Source organism: Trichechus manatus, unplaced genomic scaffold (genome assembly GCF_000243295.1).
Source record: "Trichechus manatus latirostris isolate Lorelei unplaced genomic scaffold, TriManLat1.0 scaffold00080, whole genome shotgun sequence".
NCBI lineage: Eukaryota > Metazoa > Chordata > Mammalia > Sirenia > Trichechidae > Trichechus > Trichechus manatus.
This window is the reverse complement of record NW_004444016.1, coordinates 3,084,247-3,100,753: the sequence shown is the minus strand read 5'-3', so window position 1 is coordinate 3,100,753 and position 16,507 is coordinate 3,084,247. Positions and strand designations below refer to the sequence as shown.

Here is a 16,507-nt window from a genome sequence, read left to right as displayed (position 1 = left end):
GGGTAAAACTGAGTTTCAAGTCATGCCCAATCAATTTCTGGACAGAAAACGTGACTACAAAATAGCTGAACAACCTGCACATTTTTTCAACAAAGACTTAATTTTTTTTTTAGCTATCTCTTTCAAACCACAGTTTATTTAATACTCCTACAAAATACCAGCTGATTCTTTCCATTTTCAGCCTCCTTCAAACCACCAGTCTTGAAGTTTACTTTAAATAAAAAAAAAACACTCAAATTGTAATTCTTTAAAAATGTCAATATCATAAAAGATAAAGACCAATGAACTGTTCCAGATTAAAAGAGACTAAAGAGACATAACAAGGCAATTCAATTCATGACCTAGGGCTTTCATCTGCCATAAAAACATTAGTGGAAGAACAGGTAAAATCAGAGTAAGGGCTGTAGATTTGTTAAAAGCATCATATTAATGTTAATTTCCTGATGTTGATTGTTGTATGAATGTTATGTAAGAGACATGTCCTAATTTTTAGGAAACACTCACTGAAATATTTTGGGGTAAGGGATTTCATGTCTGCAATTTCATTTCTGATGGTTTAGAATATATATCAGCAACAACTCCACAACAACAACAGCAAAGAGAAAAGGATAAGCAAACGTGGTAAAATATCATCATATGGAGAATCAGGGAGAAGTGTATATAGGAATTCTTTAAACTATTCTTAGAAGTTTTTTGTTACATCTAAAATCATGATAATAAAAAATTAAAAAAAAAATCAAAAACAAGTAACAAAGCAGCATATTTCAACGTAAAGGTTACTAGAAAGGAGTTAAAACGAAAAAAAGCCAGTAGCGTACCATGCGGCCCCACTTAGCCCTTACATACAGGCTAGTTGTCCCTACACCAAATACGTTCAGTACTCTGAAATGACTACATATATTTAAGTGTTAGGATTCTTAGTACTAACCTGGAATCCTAACAAATTAGTTCATTTTGCAAATTAGATATACATCAGAATTAGGAATACTTGAATAACATTTCTTACCTGTTTTCTTTCCACAAGTGCATTTGTTAACTGATGGCAAAGCCCAGCAACTAGATGTAACAATAACAAAATATTGAAAATATAAATAACTACACCACGGGCAAAACACCTTCTATGAAAAATATCAAAGTGTGATTTAGCTTACAAGTGTCTGTCGCATATCGAATGTGCTCCCCATTACAAGTACTGATGAAAAGCTGAACCTGTGAGAATAACGTTTCGAAGTCAGGAACACTGGGCATAGAAAACTTCACGAACCTAGAATAAGGAGAAAAAAACCTAATTACCCTGGTATTTCATGGTGGAAAATGTAAAAGCAACTCATGCCAGGAGTACTTCCTGCCTTCTGCCCCTACTGTGTCACCTTCAGTGCTTGGTTCAGTTAAATGAGTAACAGTATTTCTAGAAATTAAGAACCAGAGTCCCCCAGATTCTCCCAGTCTAGGTAAAGGAATTATTGTAGGTTCTCCACAGTCAAGATACAGAACACAGACACAACGGGATTTACAAAAACAGGCCCCTTTTCAAAACAAATAACTCCACTGAATGAGGCCAAATATCAGGTCCTCTAATATTCCCCAAGGAACTAAATATAAACTTTTAAACACATATTTAAAAAAAAAAAAATTTTTTTTTCAGCTCCAATGTTGTCTGGACTATTTATTTACTCATTTAAAAATCAGTTGTTTTTCTTTCTGCTCTGAGGAACGTGGACTGACGGAGCAAGGAATGAAAGCTGGCAGGCTGGTTTGGAGGCTGTGGCAGAGTTCAGGTCAAAGATGGTCCCAGGACTGAGGCAGTGTAGCGGTGCTGGAGAGAGATGATGGTGTCAGGTTTATCTGTGAGGACTGACAGGCTTGATGAGGGGAGGGAAGGGAATGAGTGAAGCTGGTGAGAAGAGAGGGATGCAGATGGTCCAGTGTGAGTAATGTGGCAATGGTGGTGCCACCTACTGCTGTGATAAACACTCAGAGAGTGGGGTGGAGATAGGTTTAGGGGGAGAAATCGCATAAGCTACCACCATCAGGGTATTTAGGATGATTTGTTTATAAGTTAACTTCAAGCTCTTCTTTTTAAAAAAAATCAGTTGTTGAAACTAATTTCAAGAAAAATGAAATGGGAAATATTATTACATATTAAAAATTATTCTACATTTTAAAGTTTGTCTGCATTCATCCATGTCATCTTACACCTGTAATTACACTTCAAAATTATCAAAATGTGTCAAAAACAATCTCATCTGGGTGTCACAATAGCCCAGGTATTATAATTTCCATTTTACAAATAAAAAATGAAGCTCAGGGCCACATACCTCGTAAGTGGAAGAATGTAGATTCAAACACAGGGCTCAGCCACAAGTTCAGGGTTCTTTCCACACATTATCCATGTTAACTGATACATGATTACAATGGTAAAATACTCTATAGTTTCAAAATGCTTTTGTGTACATTGTTACTTGATACACATGTACGTGTGAGTGTGTGTGTGGATAAAACATGCATGCCATCTGTTCTTTTATATAAATCAAAACACAGACAGTAGAAATATCTACCAGCACCATCCAACAGAACTCTCTTCAATGATGGGAGCTGCTCTATATCTGCACTAACAACACGGCAGCTACATGTGGCTACCAAGTATGTGAAACGTGGCTAGTGTAACAGGAACTGAATCCTTCCCTTTGTTTCATTTTAATTAATTTAAATAGCCACATACCGCTACTGGCTACCATACAGCATACCTCTAGACCCTTTCATTCTAACCAACTTTCTTCTCTAAACGTTCCTGACACGTATCTTTGTTTCAGGAATCCTAGTGTGAAAGAAGCCAGACCCTCACTTTAGGTCAATTTCTTCTCAACATATTTATAGTCTTCCTAGTTTCATGACAACCATAATATCCCCATTTATAATACTATACCAATAAGAGAAAAATAATTCTACTGTCAAGTACACAGTTACAAGGAATGTCATCTGAAATAAGGTCTATTTAGTTTGGTCTTAAACTAAACCACTTTAACTTGTTTGAAGAAATTCTAAGCAATGTTGCTTTGGATTACTGGTAATTTTAGTCAATATATTTCATCGTACTGTTCCCTCACCTTTTCCTATTTTCTTTCCAAGTTAGAAAATATAGACAACCTTATAGATTGCATGAAAAAAAGTATTCAGATAAATGTAAACTGCAGTGCCCGCAATTGAGATGACCGTTATTTTAAGTTTATAAAATCTGTATAAACATAAACAAGAGTAAAAAATATATATATATATAAAACTGAATAAAATGGTAACAATGATTAGTCAGAACAAATGCAACTACTATTATGTGACTTTAGTTTTGCAGAAGAGCTCAAGTGGTCTTCTTTATACACCAAACAAGTGGTTTTCTTTATACACCAAAAGAACAACAAAACCAGACAGTGTTCAGTTTTAAACAACCATAAAACTATAAAATATCTCTTACAAAACAGCAAGCACCCCCAAAGAGTGTTCTTGTACATCCAGAGCCCCAAGCACAGTATCCAGATGGGATAAGTTCTTTGCAAGGAGTTCCCCGCTCTTGTTGATCAGTTCACAAAGCTGAGTCATTTGCCCTGGAAAACAGAAATAGCACTATCACTAAGTTATAGTGTTAACAAAACTAAAGAAGATGTAACCACTGACTTTGTATCTCAGAGCTAGAAGTACCTAAAGATGATTCCTTATATCTTTCATTTCAGATGAGGGCCCTGAAGAGCCAGAGAAATGAAACACCAGCCCATGGCTCAGAGCTAGTTAGAAGGTACAAGAGACCTTCTGTTTTCCTCTGGCCCCTAAGGTTTCTCCTTTTCTCCCCCCTTCATTCCCTTTTCCAGTCCTCCAAGCCAGAAATCTACACAGTACTATTATTACCTACCTCACCATCCTCTCTACATTCAAACGATCACCAAATATGATTTGATTTTACCTCCTACATCTCTCAGCTCTATTCCTTCCTCTATCTGAATTCAGATCTTCATTTATCTGGGTTACATTACCAGTCTTTTAAATGGTCAACATAAACTCCTGGGGTGGAGGGAATGTCCTGTTTCTCCTGCCCTGGAATACAGTGCCTGCTTAGCAGCCAACCAACTGGCAGTTTATTAAATTATTTAATCTCCTAACAAGTCCACCGTTCTTTCCATTATACTACACTGCTATGTTTTAACAACTAAGGTACAGAATCTAATTGGACCTGAATTATTACTTTTGAGTGAACTTACCCATTTTGATGGTTATTCTGATGACAGATGCCATGGTCACACTGTATACTCCCATATTCCACTGGCTGTTTTATTGATGGTGGTAGGTATATATACAAGTCCATGGCATTAGCCTCTTAAGTTTCCTCCTTCAATATTTCTCTTCTACATTTTGAACTTCAAGGTACCAATACTGGCTATTTCTATTTAGTAGCTCTGGTATATTTCCTTTCTTAATAAAACACTTAAATAGAATAATGCTTAAAATCCAAGTGACTGTAGCTAAGCACTTTGATAATTTAATTTCTGGCGTATCTATACTACAACACTTTTAAAATTTGATCAGTTTTACCAAGAAATAAAGGAAACATCTCATTGTCATTACATGCATTGCAAAACAAGAACATATACCCACCATCTTATTAGGTAGCAACTTTCAAGATAAAAACACAGATTGAACCGAGAAATACCAAGTCACCAACATTTTATTATAGATCTCACTAAAAAATAAAAACCAAACTTGTTGCCATCAAGTTGATTCTGACTCACAGCAACGCTACAGGACAGAGTAGAACTGCCCCATAGAGTTTCCAAGGAGAGGCTGGTGGATTCAAACTGCCGACCTTGTGGTTACCAGCCGTAGCACTTAACCACTGCACCACCAGAGCTCCACAGATCTCACTAGTAGGTATGAAATAAGCAGCTTCTTCTAGTCGAATTACTTGCCCTTTTTTACTTTAAATACATTTACTACCATATGAAACACCCAGAAGTGAGCAATTCAGTCCATTATTTTCCCTCCAATTAAATAAATCAGGCCAAGTTGAGACAAATAAAAGCTGGGTGACTAGAAAATCATAAGACAGTTAATTAGTGCCTGGCCAAGAGGAAAGTCAAAAGTAAGTTTCACTGCCTCAGGGTGCATTGAAATGAGCACAACCAGAGATGTGGCCTACGAAATTCCCTCTACTTAGAGAAAGTTGGTAATTATAACATCCCCATCATTTAATGTCCATGTTAGAAAATTCTGAATAAGAGCATAGAAAATAGCAAAAAATCACTTAATCTGCAGTGAGCATGAGGCACAGAAACTGAGGGCAGTACGTGTATCACATTCACCTCTGACAGACTGCCCCTAAAATAGTGTCTTGCTGAGCATGTACCCAAAGCTTTCAGATAAGGGATTCCATCTGATGGGCACAACAGCCCTAGTTTCATTTTGTAAAATAGGAAATCGTCCCAGGGAAATTAAGTGGCTGGCCCATTAAGTAACTGAGATTCCAACTGAGATCTTCTAACCACATGACATCCCAGGAAGTAGAAACTAAGTGTGTGGAATAAATGAATGAATGGTCCCTCATTCATGGAGAATGCAAGTCTATGCCTTTTCTGTGAACCAAATTCCTATCAATAATAAGGAAAATGAAGGAGAACTATTATGTATTAAGCATGGCTCCACAGCAGATCATCCAGGCCTTACAACAACAGTAAGGTAGACATCACAGCTTCATTTTTACAGAGACAAAAGAGACTCAAGAGATTAAAGGTGACTTGCCCAAGGTCGCACATCTCCTAGAACGTTACGTTCGTTAATGGCTGTTAATAATTTTTAACTTGACTTATTGCCCATTATATGACAGGCACTGTTTGTTCCATGGTTTCTCTCACACAATCCTCACAACTCTACAGATAGGGGCTATTATTTCTATTTTAAGATAACCCTGAAGCACAAGATAGCTAAAGGGGCCTTCTCATCTAGCATCTGATTTCTTTAATTCCTGAGTCCAGAAGTCTGACCGGTGCTTTACGTTCAGATGATAGGATGAATGAGCAAAACAGCGAAATTAAGAACAAAATAGTAACGGTAACAATTCCACCCCTAGAAACGGAGTCCTGTGAGCGAAGGTTCCTTCTGCATTCTGTAGGACTAAAATAGGCGCGCAGAGGCTTCCCGGGCGTGTGCCGGCCGGCAGCCGGTACAGAATCGGTGGCGCGGGGCGCCCTGGATTGTTTCGCTGCCCGCCGGGCCCCGCGGCCTAGTCAGCAGGCGACCCAGGGCCGCCGGGACAGACAAGTAGCTCACCAATCACCGATGGCAAAGGGGGACAAAGGGCCCAATGAGCGCCCGGTAGAGTCCAGCGGAAGTCGCCGCCCCCAAACTGTCAAGAGCAGCGCCCCGTGCAAGAGGCCCGGGCAGGGTGGAGGAAGAAGAGGGTCCGCGCAGCGTCCGAGGGAGGGCTGGCGGCGGGCCCCGAGAGCGGAGGCAGGGATGCAGACTGAGGGGGCGGCTCAGTCAGCAGCGCCTGGCCCCCAGTCTCAGCGCCGCCACCCCAAGCCCAATCCCAGACAAGAGTCTCAGGACGAATAGGGCCGCCTGCCCGTCCGCGCTGGCGTCGGGGCCACAGCCCCACCACCTGGGGGCCTGGCGGGCGCGCCAGACCCAGCCACGGCCCGGGGCCTCACCTTGAGCCGAGAGCTGCCGGACACTGTTCACGAACTGCTCCAGGGCAGACGCCATGTTTCCCCCGGGCGGCCCAAGCAGCGGAGGCAGCTCGGCGGGAAAAAGCGGCCGCTCGGGGAGGAGGGGTAGCACCAGTCCCCCGGAGGGCCTCCAGAAGGGTCTGTCGTCACTTCCTCCCTCTCAAGCACCGCGAGAGCTCACCTGCCTGGGAACCAGTTACTGTTTCCGTGGAAACCGTTCCGGTACTCGCCGTAGCCGGAAGTTAACTTTCTGAATTTTTTTTCCTGTGCTCCCGCGTAATAGGTCCATACCGCCATATTGAGTGGGGCCAGTGGCCGAGGGAGAAACAAAACTCATAAAGAAGCTCATATTTTCAGCTTTTGTTAGGATGGCTACCCGGTTTATCCACCTAGCCAAATGCTTCAGACCCGGCTCACTGAACGCCTCTTCCGTAAGTTTTCTCCTATGAGATAGTGGAGCACAGATTCTGAAGCCAGGCAGTCGGGTTCGAAATCCCCTTTCTATTGCTTGGGAGCTGTGTGACCTTGAGCAAGTTACTTGATCGGCCTGTGCCTCCTATTCCCCACATGTAAAATTCACACAATGACTTCAGCAACCTACAGCGCTTAGAACAGTGTCTAGCACATAGTCAGAACTGTATGTTAGACACTTGATGGATGAATTGGTTTTCTCTTCTGGAATTGATCTGTCTCTTCTCTACTCGACTCCCAAATCACTTTGTTCAGCTCACGTAGCCATTTCTACCTGTTGTAGAAATTTACCTCCATAATTAGTACCATATCCATTGCTAGTAAGAAGTTGCTTGAGGTCAAGCATCTGTCTTAACTCCATTCCCTCTTGGGGCCTAGCACAGGATTTAGTGCATATTAGGGACTGAATAAATAAATACCTATTTTTAAAACTTCAACAAATATTTATTGAGCACTGTTACGGGTTGAATTGTGTCCCCCAAAAATGTATGTCAACTTGGCTAGGCCATGATTCCCAGTATTGTGTAATTGTCCATCATTTTGTCATCTGATATGATTTTCCTATGTGTTGTAAATCCTACCTCTATGATGTTAATGAGACAGGATTAGAGGCAGTTTTGTTAATGAGGCAGGACCCAATCTACAAGATTTGGTTGTATCTTGAGTCAATGTCTTTTGAGATATAAAAGAGAGAAGCAAGCAGAGAGACAGGGGGACCTGATACCACCAAGAAACAAGAGCCAGAAGAACAAAGTGTCCTTTAGGACCAGGATCCCTGTGTTGAGAAGCTGCTAGACCAGAGAAGGGTTGATGACAAGGACCTTCCCCCAGAGCCAACAAAGAGAGAAAGCCTTCCCCTGGAGCTGGCATCTTGAATTCAGACTTCTAGCCTTCTAGACTGTGAGAGGATAAATTTATGTTTGTTAAAGCTGTCCTTTTGTGGTATTTGTGTTATAGCAGCACTAGATAACTAAGACAAGCACCTACAATGTGCCAGTTTCTGTGCTAGGCACGGGGATACACTGGTGAGTGAAAACAGCTATGGTCCTACTTTCATGCAGATAACGAACAAGTGAAGACTTTAGAAGAAAGGAGTCAGCCCTCTGAAGGAATGGAGCTTGGTTCTATACAATCATGCAACATGGCAGTGACAGGAAAGGTTTCCTTGAGGAAATGACACTTAAATGGAGCTCTGAAGGAAGAGCAGGAGTTTAATAAGGTAAAGAGGGAAGAAAGTTTCCTATATAAGGGAACAGCATGTGCTAAGACCCTCTCATGGGAGGGAGCATGCTATTTGAGGGAGGAACTGAAAGGTCATTGAGGTTGGAGAGCAGTGGTATGAGATGAGACTGCAACGTAGAAATGGATATGGTGTAAGACCTAAAATTAAGATTCATTAAGCGCTGCCTTGACATCTGAAACCACAAAGGCCTCAAGTGGCCTAACTGCATTTTTCACAACCCACCCTGCTCTCGTGGATAAGGTTTCCTAGCTAAACCACCTTCCTTATCTAAGGTACCAGGCACAGTTCCTAAATATTGGATTTTAGTTCCCTGCCAGATTGTGGAACTATTCAAACAAGTGTTGTAGAGAACAGACTGTCCAACTCTATTAAAATAAAATCAAAGCAATTTATTGAAGCCAATATATCATTCGAATGGGGATCGTGGAAACCTTGGTGTCTGAAGTTCACAGATCCAAGGGAGGGGGTGCAAATCACCCATAGCTATAGTGCCATAGGAGGAACTACAGAACAGAATATTCTGATTGGTTCACAGTGATCGAGGTCAATTAAAGGCAGGACAAAGCAAAGTGTGTTTTTTTTTTTTTTTATATTGTGCTTTAAATGAAAGTTTACAGCTCAAGTTAGTTTCTCATACAAAAATTTATACATACGTTGTTATGTGACCCTAGTTACTCTCCCTATAATGTGACAGCACACTCCTCCTTTCCACTCTAGATTTCCTGTGTCCATTCAACCAGCTCCAGTCCCTTTTTGCCTTCTCGTCTTGCCTCTGGACAGGAGCTGGCCATTTAGTCTCGTGTATCTACTTTAGCTAAGAAGCACTGTCTTCACAAGTATCATTTTATGTCTTTAATCTTTGAAAAGTTGGCTTCGGGAATGGTTTCAGTTCTGGGCTAACAGAGAGTCCGGGGGCCATGTCTTCTGGGATGCCTCCAGTCGCAGACCATTAAGCCTGGTCTTTTTACTAGAATTTGAGTTCTGCACCCCGCTTTTCTCCTGTTCCATTAGGGACTCTCTGATGTGTTCCCTGTCAGGGCGGTCATTTGTGGTAGCCGGGCACCATGTAGTTTTTCTGGTCTCAGGCTGATGGGGTCTCTGGTTTATGTGGCCCTTTCTGTCTCCTGGGCTAATATTTTCCTTGTGTCTTTGGTGTTCTTCATTCTCCTTTGCTTCAGGTATGTTATGACCAATTGATGCATCCTTGTGTTTTTGGTGTTCTTCATTCTCCTTTGCTCCAGGTGTGTTGGGACCAATTGATGCATCTTAGATGGTCACTTGCTAGCCTTTAAGACCCCAGACACCACTCACCAAATGAGATGCAGAACATTTTCCTAATAAACTTTGTTATGCCACTTGACCTAGATGTCCCTGAAACCATGGTCGCCCGCCCCCCCGCCCCACTGCTCTGTCTCTCAGAGTGTTTGGATGTATTCAGGAAACTTCTTAGCTTTTGGTTTAGTCCAGTTGTGCTGACTTCCCTTCTATTGTGTGTTGTCCTTCCTTTAACCTAAGATAATTCTTATCTACTGTCTAGTTAGTGAATACCCCTCTCCCTCCCTCCCCACACTCATAACCATGAAGGAATGTTTTCTTCTGTGTTTAAACCTTTTCTTGAGTTCTTGTGATAGTGGTCTCATACAATATTTGTACTTTTGCGTCTAATTTCACTCAGCATAATGCCTTCCAGATTCATCCATGTTGTAAGATGTTTCACCTAGATTCATCATTGTTCTTTATCGTTGCGTAGTATTCCATCGTGTGGATATACCATAGTTTGTTTATCCATTTGTCATTGATGGGCACCTAGGTTGTTTCCATCGTTTTGCTATTGTGAACAGTGCTGCAATTAACATGGGTGTGCATATATCTATTCATGTGATGGCTTTTATTTCTCTAGGCTATATTCCAAGGAGTGGGATTGCTGGATCGTATGGTACTTCTATTTCTAGCAAAGTGTGATGTTTAACATTACTGGTTATGTTAATACAGCTGGAAGACACTGATTGGATAAAGGGCACAATTGCAAGGTATGTGGTCATGGAGGGGGTCTCACGACCATCACAAAGCAATGGCATGACGGATACTGTCGGCAACAGGTTGTTATACCTCACCCAGAGCATAAGATTCCCTGGGAAAATCTGAAACGAAGAATTTCGGTATGGTTTGATTACAGACTCCAGGACATATAGTATCCACATTCTTAGCCTGACCACAAAGAAAACCATTTCCTTAATGATAGGGTTGGTTCCTAAGCAACAGGGTTTGAATCTATGTAAAAGGTTACACTGAGTCTTAGCATTAGTTCAGCCATTTTACTTTAAGGTCAGATGCCTCTTTTGATTTTATATTCCATGTCACAAGCCAATTATATGCTCCCACAGAAACCAAGGACACCCCACCCACTTGACACTGCAAAGCCTGTCTCCCATAGCCCCTGCTTGTTCACCCTGCTCCCAAGTGCAATCCCCACGCGTCCCTGTGTGACATGTGATGTCCTCCTCTTCCAGGATGTGAGTATATATGACTAATAAACTGTTGTTCTCACCTGTCCAGGGTTGGGTGTTGTGTGTTTGGCAATTTCTATAACCACAGGGTGGAAGTCCTTCCCTTAGAAATGGTGAATAAGAGGCAGTTACATCAAAGGGCCAGCAGTGTGGTACACTTTATGTGGGCCTTCTAGCTGTGGTCTTGTGACTCCCACAAAATGATGGGTTGGGACTATGCAAATAAGGTGATTGTGGACCAAGGGGATTGGACAGCCTGCTAATAATGCAAATAAGGTACATGGAACCCTGCAGGTGTGGGACAATGAAATTAAGGTGCACGGAACCCTTGTAGGGGATTGGTCAGTTTTGTCATCCCACTAGGTTTAAAGGGAGCTAATCCCAGAGGTGGAGGGAGACTTGTACCTTCAAAAAGAACCAGGAGCAGAATGCATCCTTTGGACCCAGGGTCCCTGTGCTGAGAAGCTCCTAGACCCAGGAGACAGAGAGCTGTAACACCAGTGCTAGTTCAAGATGGTGAGAAGTGGCGAAGCATGGCAGAGTCCAATGGCAGAGAATCGGCAGCAGCAGAACTAGGAGACTGGTACCAGACAGCGCGGTGGGCTTCCCAGCCCACGGAGCGAGGTGGCTACAGTGAACTTCCCAGCCCACTCAGCAAGAGAGCTGAGAGCCTTCAGGCAGGAGGCTTCCTAGAGGAGTTGGGGGGCCTCCAGGAACTTATTGGTGGACCTAAAAAGCTTTGTAACACTTGCCCTAGCAGGGCAGAGACCAGGTCAAGGGGGCAAGGGGCTGATGGGGTGGCTTGCAGGCAGGCAAGGCCGAGAAGAAGCTCCTGATCAAAGAACTGTATCCTGAGTCATTCCTGATCCTGAATGATAACATGTTACTTCTGTAATAAACCCCATAACTGTGAGTATAGTCTGTGAGTTCTGTGTGGCCATTGCAATGAATTATCAAACCCAGCAGAGAAGTAGAGAGTGCTTTGGGAAGGATGGCTGGTGTCAGAATTGGTTAATAAGTTGGAGAGTGGAGGTATGTCTGACTTCCACCTCATAGGAATCAGCTTTGGGCTGATGTTGACAGTGATTCTCTCTCCTCCCCCTAAAGTTAGACAAGGTCTGGCATCATGGCATTTTTACAGGGCCACATCATGTAAACTGTGTTAAAGATACTCGACTTTTTCCTGAGAAGATTGGGAAGCCACTGGAGAGTTTTATGCAAGGAGGTAGTATGATCGGATTTATATTCAGAAAAGACTAGTCTGGTTTGATGTGGATAACTTCGGACACCCAGTTAGGAAGCTGTTGCAGTAGTTGACGTGAGATATGATAGTAGTAATTGCAACTTAAAGTTGAGATGGAAATAAATTGGTCGACTTGAGACATGTTTAACACTTGTCACTCTAAGATGGAGATCACCCTGCATGCTCTATGGCAGCAAGTGGGCCTCAATCTTTGATCTCTTGTAGCACACAAGACAGATATTTTGACTCATTGATGTTTTGATGTATGTACACAGATTTTAATGACAGCCAGAAAAATGTTGCGGACAGGTAAAGCCTTACAACAATTCATAATATCCACAGCTGCTAATGTTACTTTAGAATTGGTTGCTTACTTAAATTGTGGCAGTGGTTCTCTAATTGTAGTTCCCAGAGCAGCATCAGCATCCCTGCAAACTTGATAGAAATGCAAATTCTTGGACCTCATTATACACTTACTGCCTTAAAAACTCTGAAGGCGGTGCCCAGCAATCTCTTTTAACAAGCCCTGCTTGGCTGCTAACCAAAAGGCCTGTAGTTCGAATCCACCAACCACTCCTTGGAAACTCTATGGGGCATTTCTACTCTGTCCTATAGTGTCGCTGTGAGTTGGAATCGACTCAAAAGCAGTTGGTTTGGTTTTTGGTTTTCAGGTAATTCTGATGCACACTGAAGTTTAGGAACCTCTGGATTGTGGCAGATGAACCAGGATACAAGTCACGCTTATTTCAAAACAGCCAAGAGTAATTCCACCCTTCTTTATTCCTCTCAAGGATACAGTGATTGAAAGAGATGTGATTACAAGGATAACCTTGAGTATATTCTAACTTGTCTTTTTTAGGCCAGGCATTTGTAAAATCTGGCAATTACCTGAGACACACGTCACAATAAACTGTGACACAGTAGTGGGTGGAGATCTTACATTTAATCACTTGTTCTTTTATTCTTTGAACATGTATTTAGTTTGTGTCTAATATGTGTCAAGCCCTGTGCCAGATGCTGTGGATATATTGTGTGAACAAGACAAAGTCCTTGCTGACATGAAGTTCTTCTTGGGGGAGTAAAGCAATAAGCAAGCAAATAAGCAAAACAGTTTCAGACAGTAATACGTGTCATGAAGACAATACAGTATGGTGATGGGGAATAGAAAGGTCAGGAGTTGCTTCTCTGAGTCCTAAAGGATGAGGGAGCCAGTTAAGAGAAATCTGGGGGCAGAGAATTCTAGACAGGAACAAATGTGGTGTCCAAAGGTCTTTAGACAGGAACAAGTTTGATGTGTTTAAGGATTAGAAAAAAATTCAAGTGTGGCTAGAATATAGTGAATGAGGATCATGGGATGTCTTGGTTGAGAACTGCCTGTCTATAGCAATAATCTCTTACATTTGTCCAGTTTTTTAAAACTTGCAAAGCATTTTCAGATCCAGTAGATGTTTGCAAAATCACCACTGAAATGTCCTCACCAAGTGGTGACTTGAAAAAAAGAAACAGTAGATAATACTGAAACTTACAAAAAGGAATTCAGTAAGTGCCATCTCCAGGCATCCCCAGTGGACACAGGTACGTGGAGCCCCAGAGAGAAAAAGCAGAAGTCAGGATTAAAACAGTCCTTAGGAACTACAGTGGCGTGGCCAGTAGTTTGTCCAAATGCTGCCTCCTTTCTCTTTGCTTTTGAATACATGTCCCACCCTTACCTGAAGTTAGGTATGACCATGTGACTGCTTTCTGGCCAATGGAATGTGAATGGAAATATATACTGTATCCAGCCCTAATCTATATGAATCAATCTCTCTCTCTCTGTCTCTGGGGGGTGCAAATGGTTAAGTGCTTAACTACTAATTGTAAAGGTTGGTGGTTTAACCCCCCAGAGGCACCTCAGAAGAAAGGCCTGGTGAGCTGCTTCTAAATGGTCATAACCTTGAGAGTCCTATGGGGTACAGTTCTATTCTGCAACACACGGAGTTGCTATGAGTCGGAATTGACTTGACTGCAGCTGGTTTGGTTTTGGTTTTCTCTCTCTTCTCCCAGCAGACTGGCTGGAAACCCACATCCGGTAAGAACTTAAAAGCCATGTGTTGAAGATGGCTGAGTCTCCATCAGCCTAGATCCCTGAATGACTGAGTGGAGCAAAGCCTCTCCCCCATATTCGTTGTCTATCACTGAATAACAAATTACCCGCATATGTAGCAACTTAAAACAAGAATAAAACATTTCTGATCTCTTACAGTTTTTGAGGGTCAGGAGTCTGGGCATGGCCTTGTGAGGTAGTTGTGGCTCTGAGTCTCTAAGGAAGTTGCATCAGGATGTCAGTCAGGGCTGCAGTCATCTGAAGGCTTGACTGGGGCTGGAGGATCTGTTTCCAAGGTAGCTCACTCACATGGCTAGTGATTGCTGACTGCTAGTCACAGGCAGCAGTTCTTGCTACATGGACCTTTCCATGGAGCTGCTTGAGTGTTTTTACAACATGGTGACTGGCTTCCCCCAGAGTAAGTGATCCACGAGAGAGCAAGATAGAAGCCACGATGCCTTTTGTATTCTAGTCTTGGAAGTCACACGCTGTCATTTCCCCAATATCCTATTGGTAACAGGTCAGCCCTATTCACTGTGGGAGGAGACTACACAAGGGTGTGAATTCCTGGAGGTGAGGACCATTGGGTACTGTGACAGAAACTGGCTGCCACATACCCCCGCCAGCAATGGGATTTCAGGTGAATGAGAAATAAACTTTAACTGGGTTAAGATATTCAAATTTTGAGTTCCCTAATAGATTTTCTAGCATTACATAACAGTACAAGTGACCTGTCATCAGGCCACAGCTTGCAGGAGAACTGGAGGCGCCAGAAGGAGAAAATCAGGATACCTCATGCTTAATATTTCAAGGAAAGATAATAAAGCACAGCCCTGATTGGGCCCACAGAAATGTTTGTTTGATGCAATCCCAATCCAAATACTAACAACATTCTTTAAAGAGATGGAAAAACTAATCATTAACTTTATATGGAAAGGAAAGAAGCCCGGGATAAGTAAAGCACTATTGAAGAAGAATAAAGTAGGACGACTGACGCTACCTGACCTGAGAACCTACTATACAGCTGTGGTAGTCAAAACAGCCAGGTACTGGTACAACAACAGATACATTGACCAAGGGAACAGAATTCAGAACACAGATATAAATCCATCCACCTGTAGTCACCTGATCTTCGACAAGGGCCCAAAGTCCATCAGATGGGGAACAGACAGTCTTTTTAACAAACGGTGCTGGCAAAACTAGATGTCCATCTGCAAAAAATGAAACAGGACCCATACCTCACACCATATACAAAAACTAATTCAAGATGGATCAAAGACCTAACTATAAAGCCCAAAACTATAAAATGCATAAAAGAAAAAATAGGATCAACACTAAAGGCCCAGATACATAGCATTAACAGGATATAAACCATAACCATCAACAAACAAACTCCAGAAGACAAGCTAGATAACTGGAATCTTGTAAAAAGTAAACACTTAATGCTCATCAGAAGACTTCACCAAAAGAGTAAAAAGAGAACCTACAGACTGGGAAAAAATTTTTGGACATTGCAAGTCAGACAAAGGTCTAATCTCTAAAATCTACAACAAAATCAACACCTCTACAACAAAAAGACAAATAATCCAACTAAAAAATGGCCAAAGGAAATGAACAGACACTTCAAAGAAGACATTCAAGTGGCCAAAAGACACATGAGGAAACGCTGGCGATCACTAGCCATTAGAGAAACGCAAATTAAAACCACAGTGAGATACCATCTCACCCCGGCATTACTAGCACAAATCAAAAAAACTGGAAATGACAAATGTTGGAGAGGCTGCAGGGAGATTGGAACTCTTATGCACTGCTGGTGAATATGCAAAATGATATGGCGCTTCCTTAGAAAGCTAGAAATAGAAATACCATAAGATCCAGCAATCCCACTCCTAGGAATATATCTTAGAGAAATGAGAGCCATCACACGAATAGACATATGCATACCCATATTCATTGTAGCGTTGTTCACAATAGCAAAAAGATGGAAACAACCTAGATGCCCATCAATGGGTGAATGGATGAACAGAGTACAGTACATACACACAATGGAGTATTATGCAACGATAAAGAACGATGGTGAATCTGTGAAGCATCTCATAACATGGATGAAACTGGAGGACATTATACTGAGTGAAATAAGTCAGTCACAAAAGGACAAATATTGTATGAGACCACTACTGTAAAAACTCATGAAAGGGTTTGCACACAAAAAGAAACAATCTTTGAGGTCTTCCGGCAAAATGGCGCTCTAGG

At 41.9% G+C, this 16,507-nt stretch overlaps 1 protein-coding gene across 2 annotated transcripts in view; it reads right to left on the bottom strand.

Moving 5' to 3' along the window:
- Positions 1–6,840, bottom strand: part of COPS3 (COP9 signalosome subunit 3) — a 29,236-nt gene extending 22,396 nt beyond the window's left edge. The window contains exons 1-4 of one of the 2 annotated variants that reach the window (XM_004381017.3): positions 6,690–6,840; positions 3,470–3,599; positions 1,152–1,264; positions 1,007–1,056 (exon numbers count right to left, since the gene is read on the bottom strand). In XM_004381017.3, coding sequence (XP_004381074.1) covers positions 1,007–1,056; positions 1,152–1,264; positions 3,470–3,599; positions 6,690–6,744 — 348 coding nt within the window. In that variant the 5' untranslated portion in view covers positions 6,745–6,840. Of the gene's footprint in view, positions 1–1,006; positions 1,057–1,151; positions 1,265–3,469; positions 3,600–6,689 lie in introns of those variants that run through there. The other variant, XM_023735554.1, reaches the window with a different exon arrangement.
- Between the last annotated feature and the right edge of the window lie 9,667 nt (positions 6,841–16,507).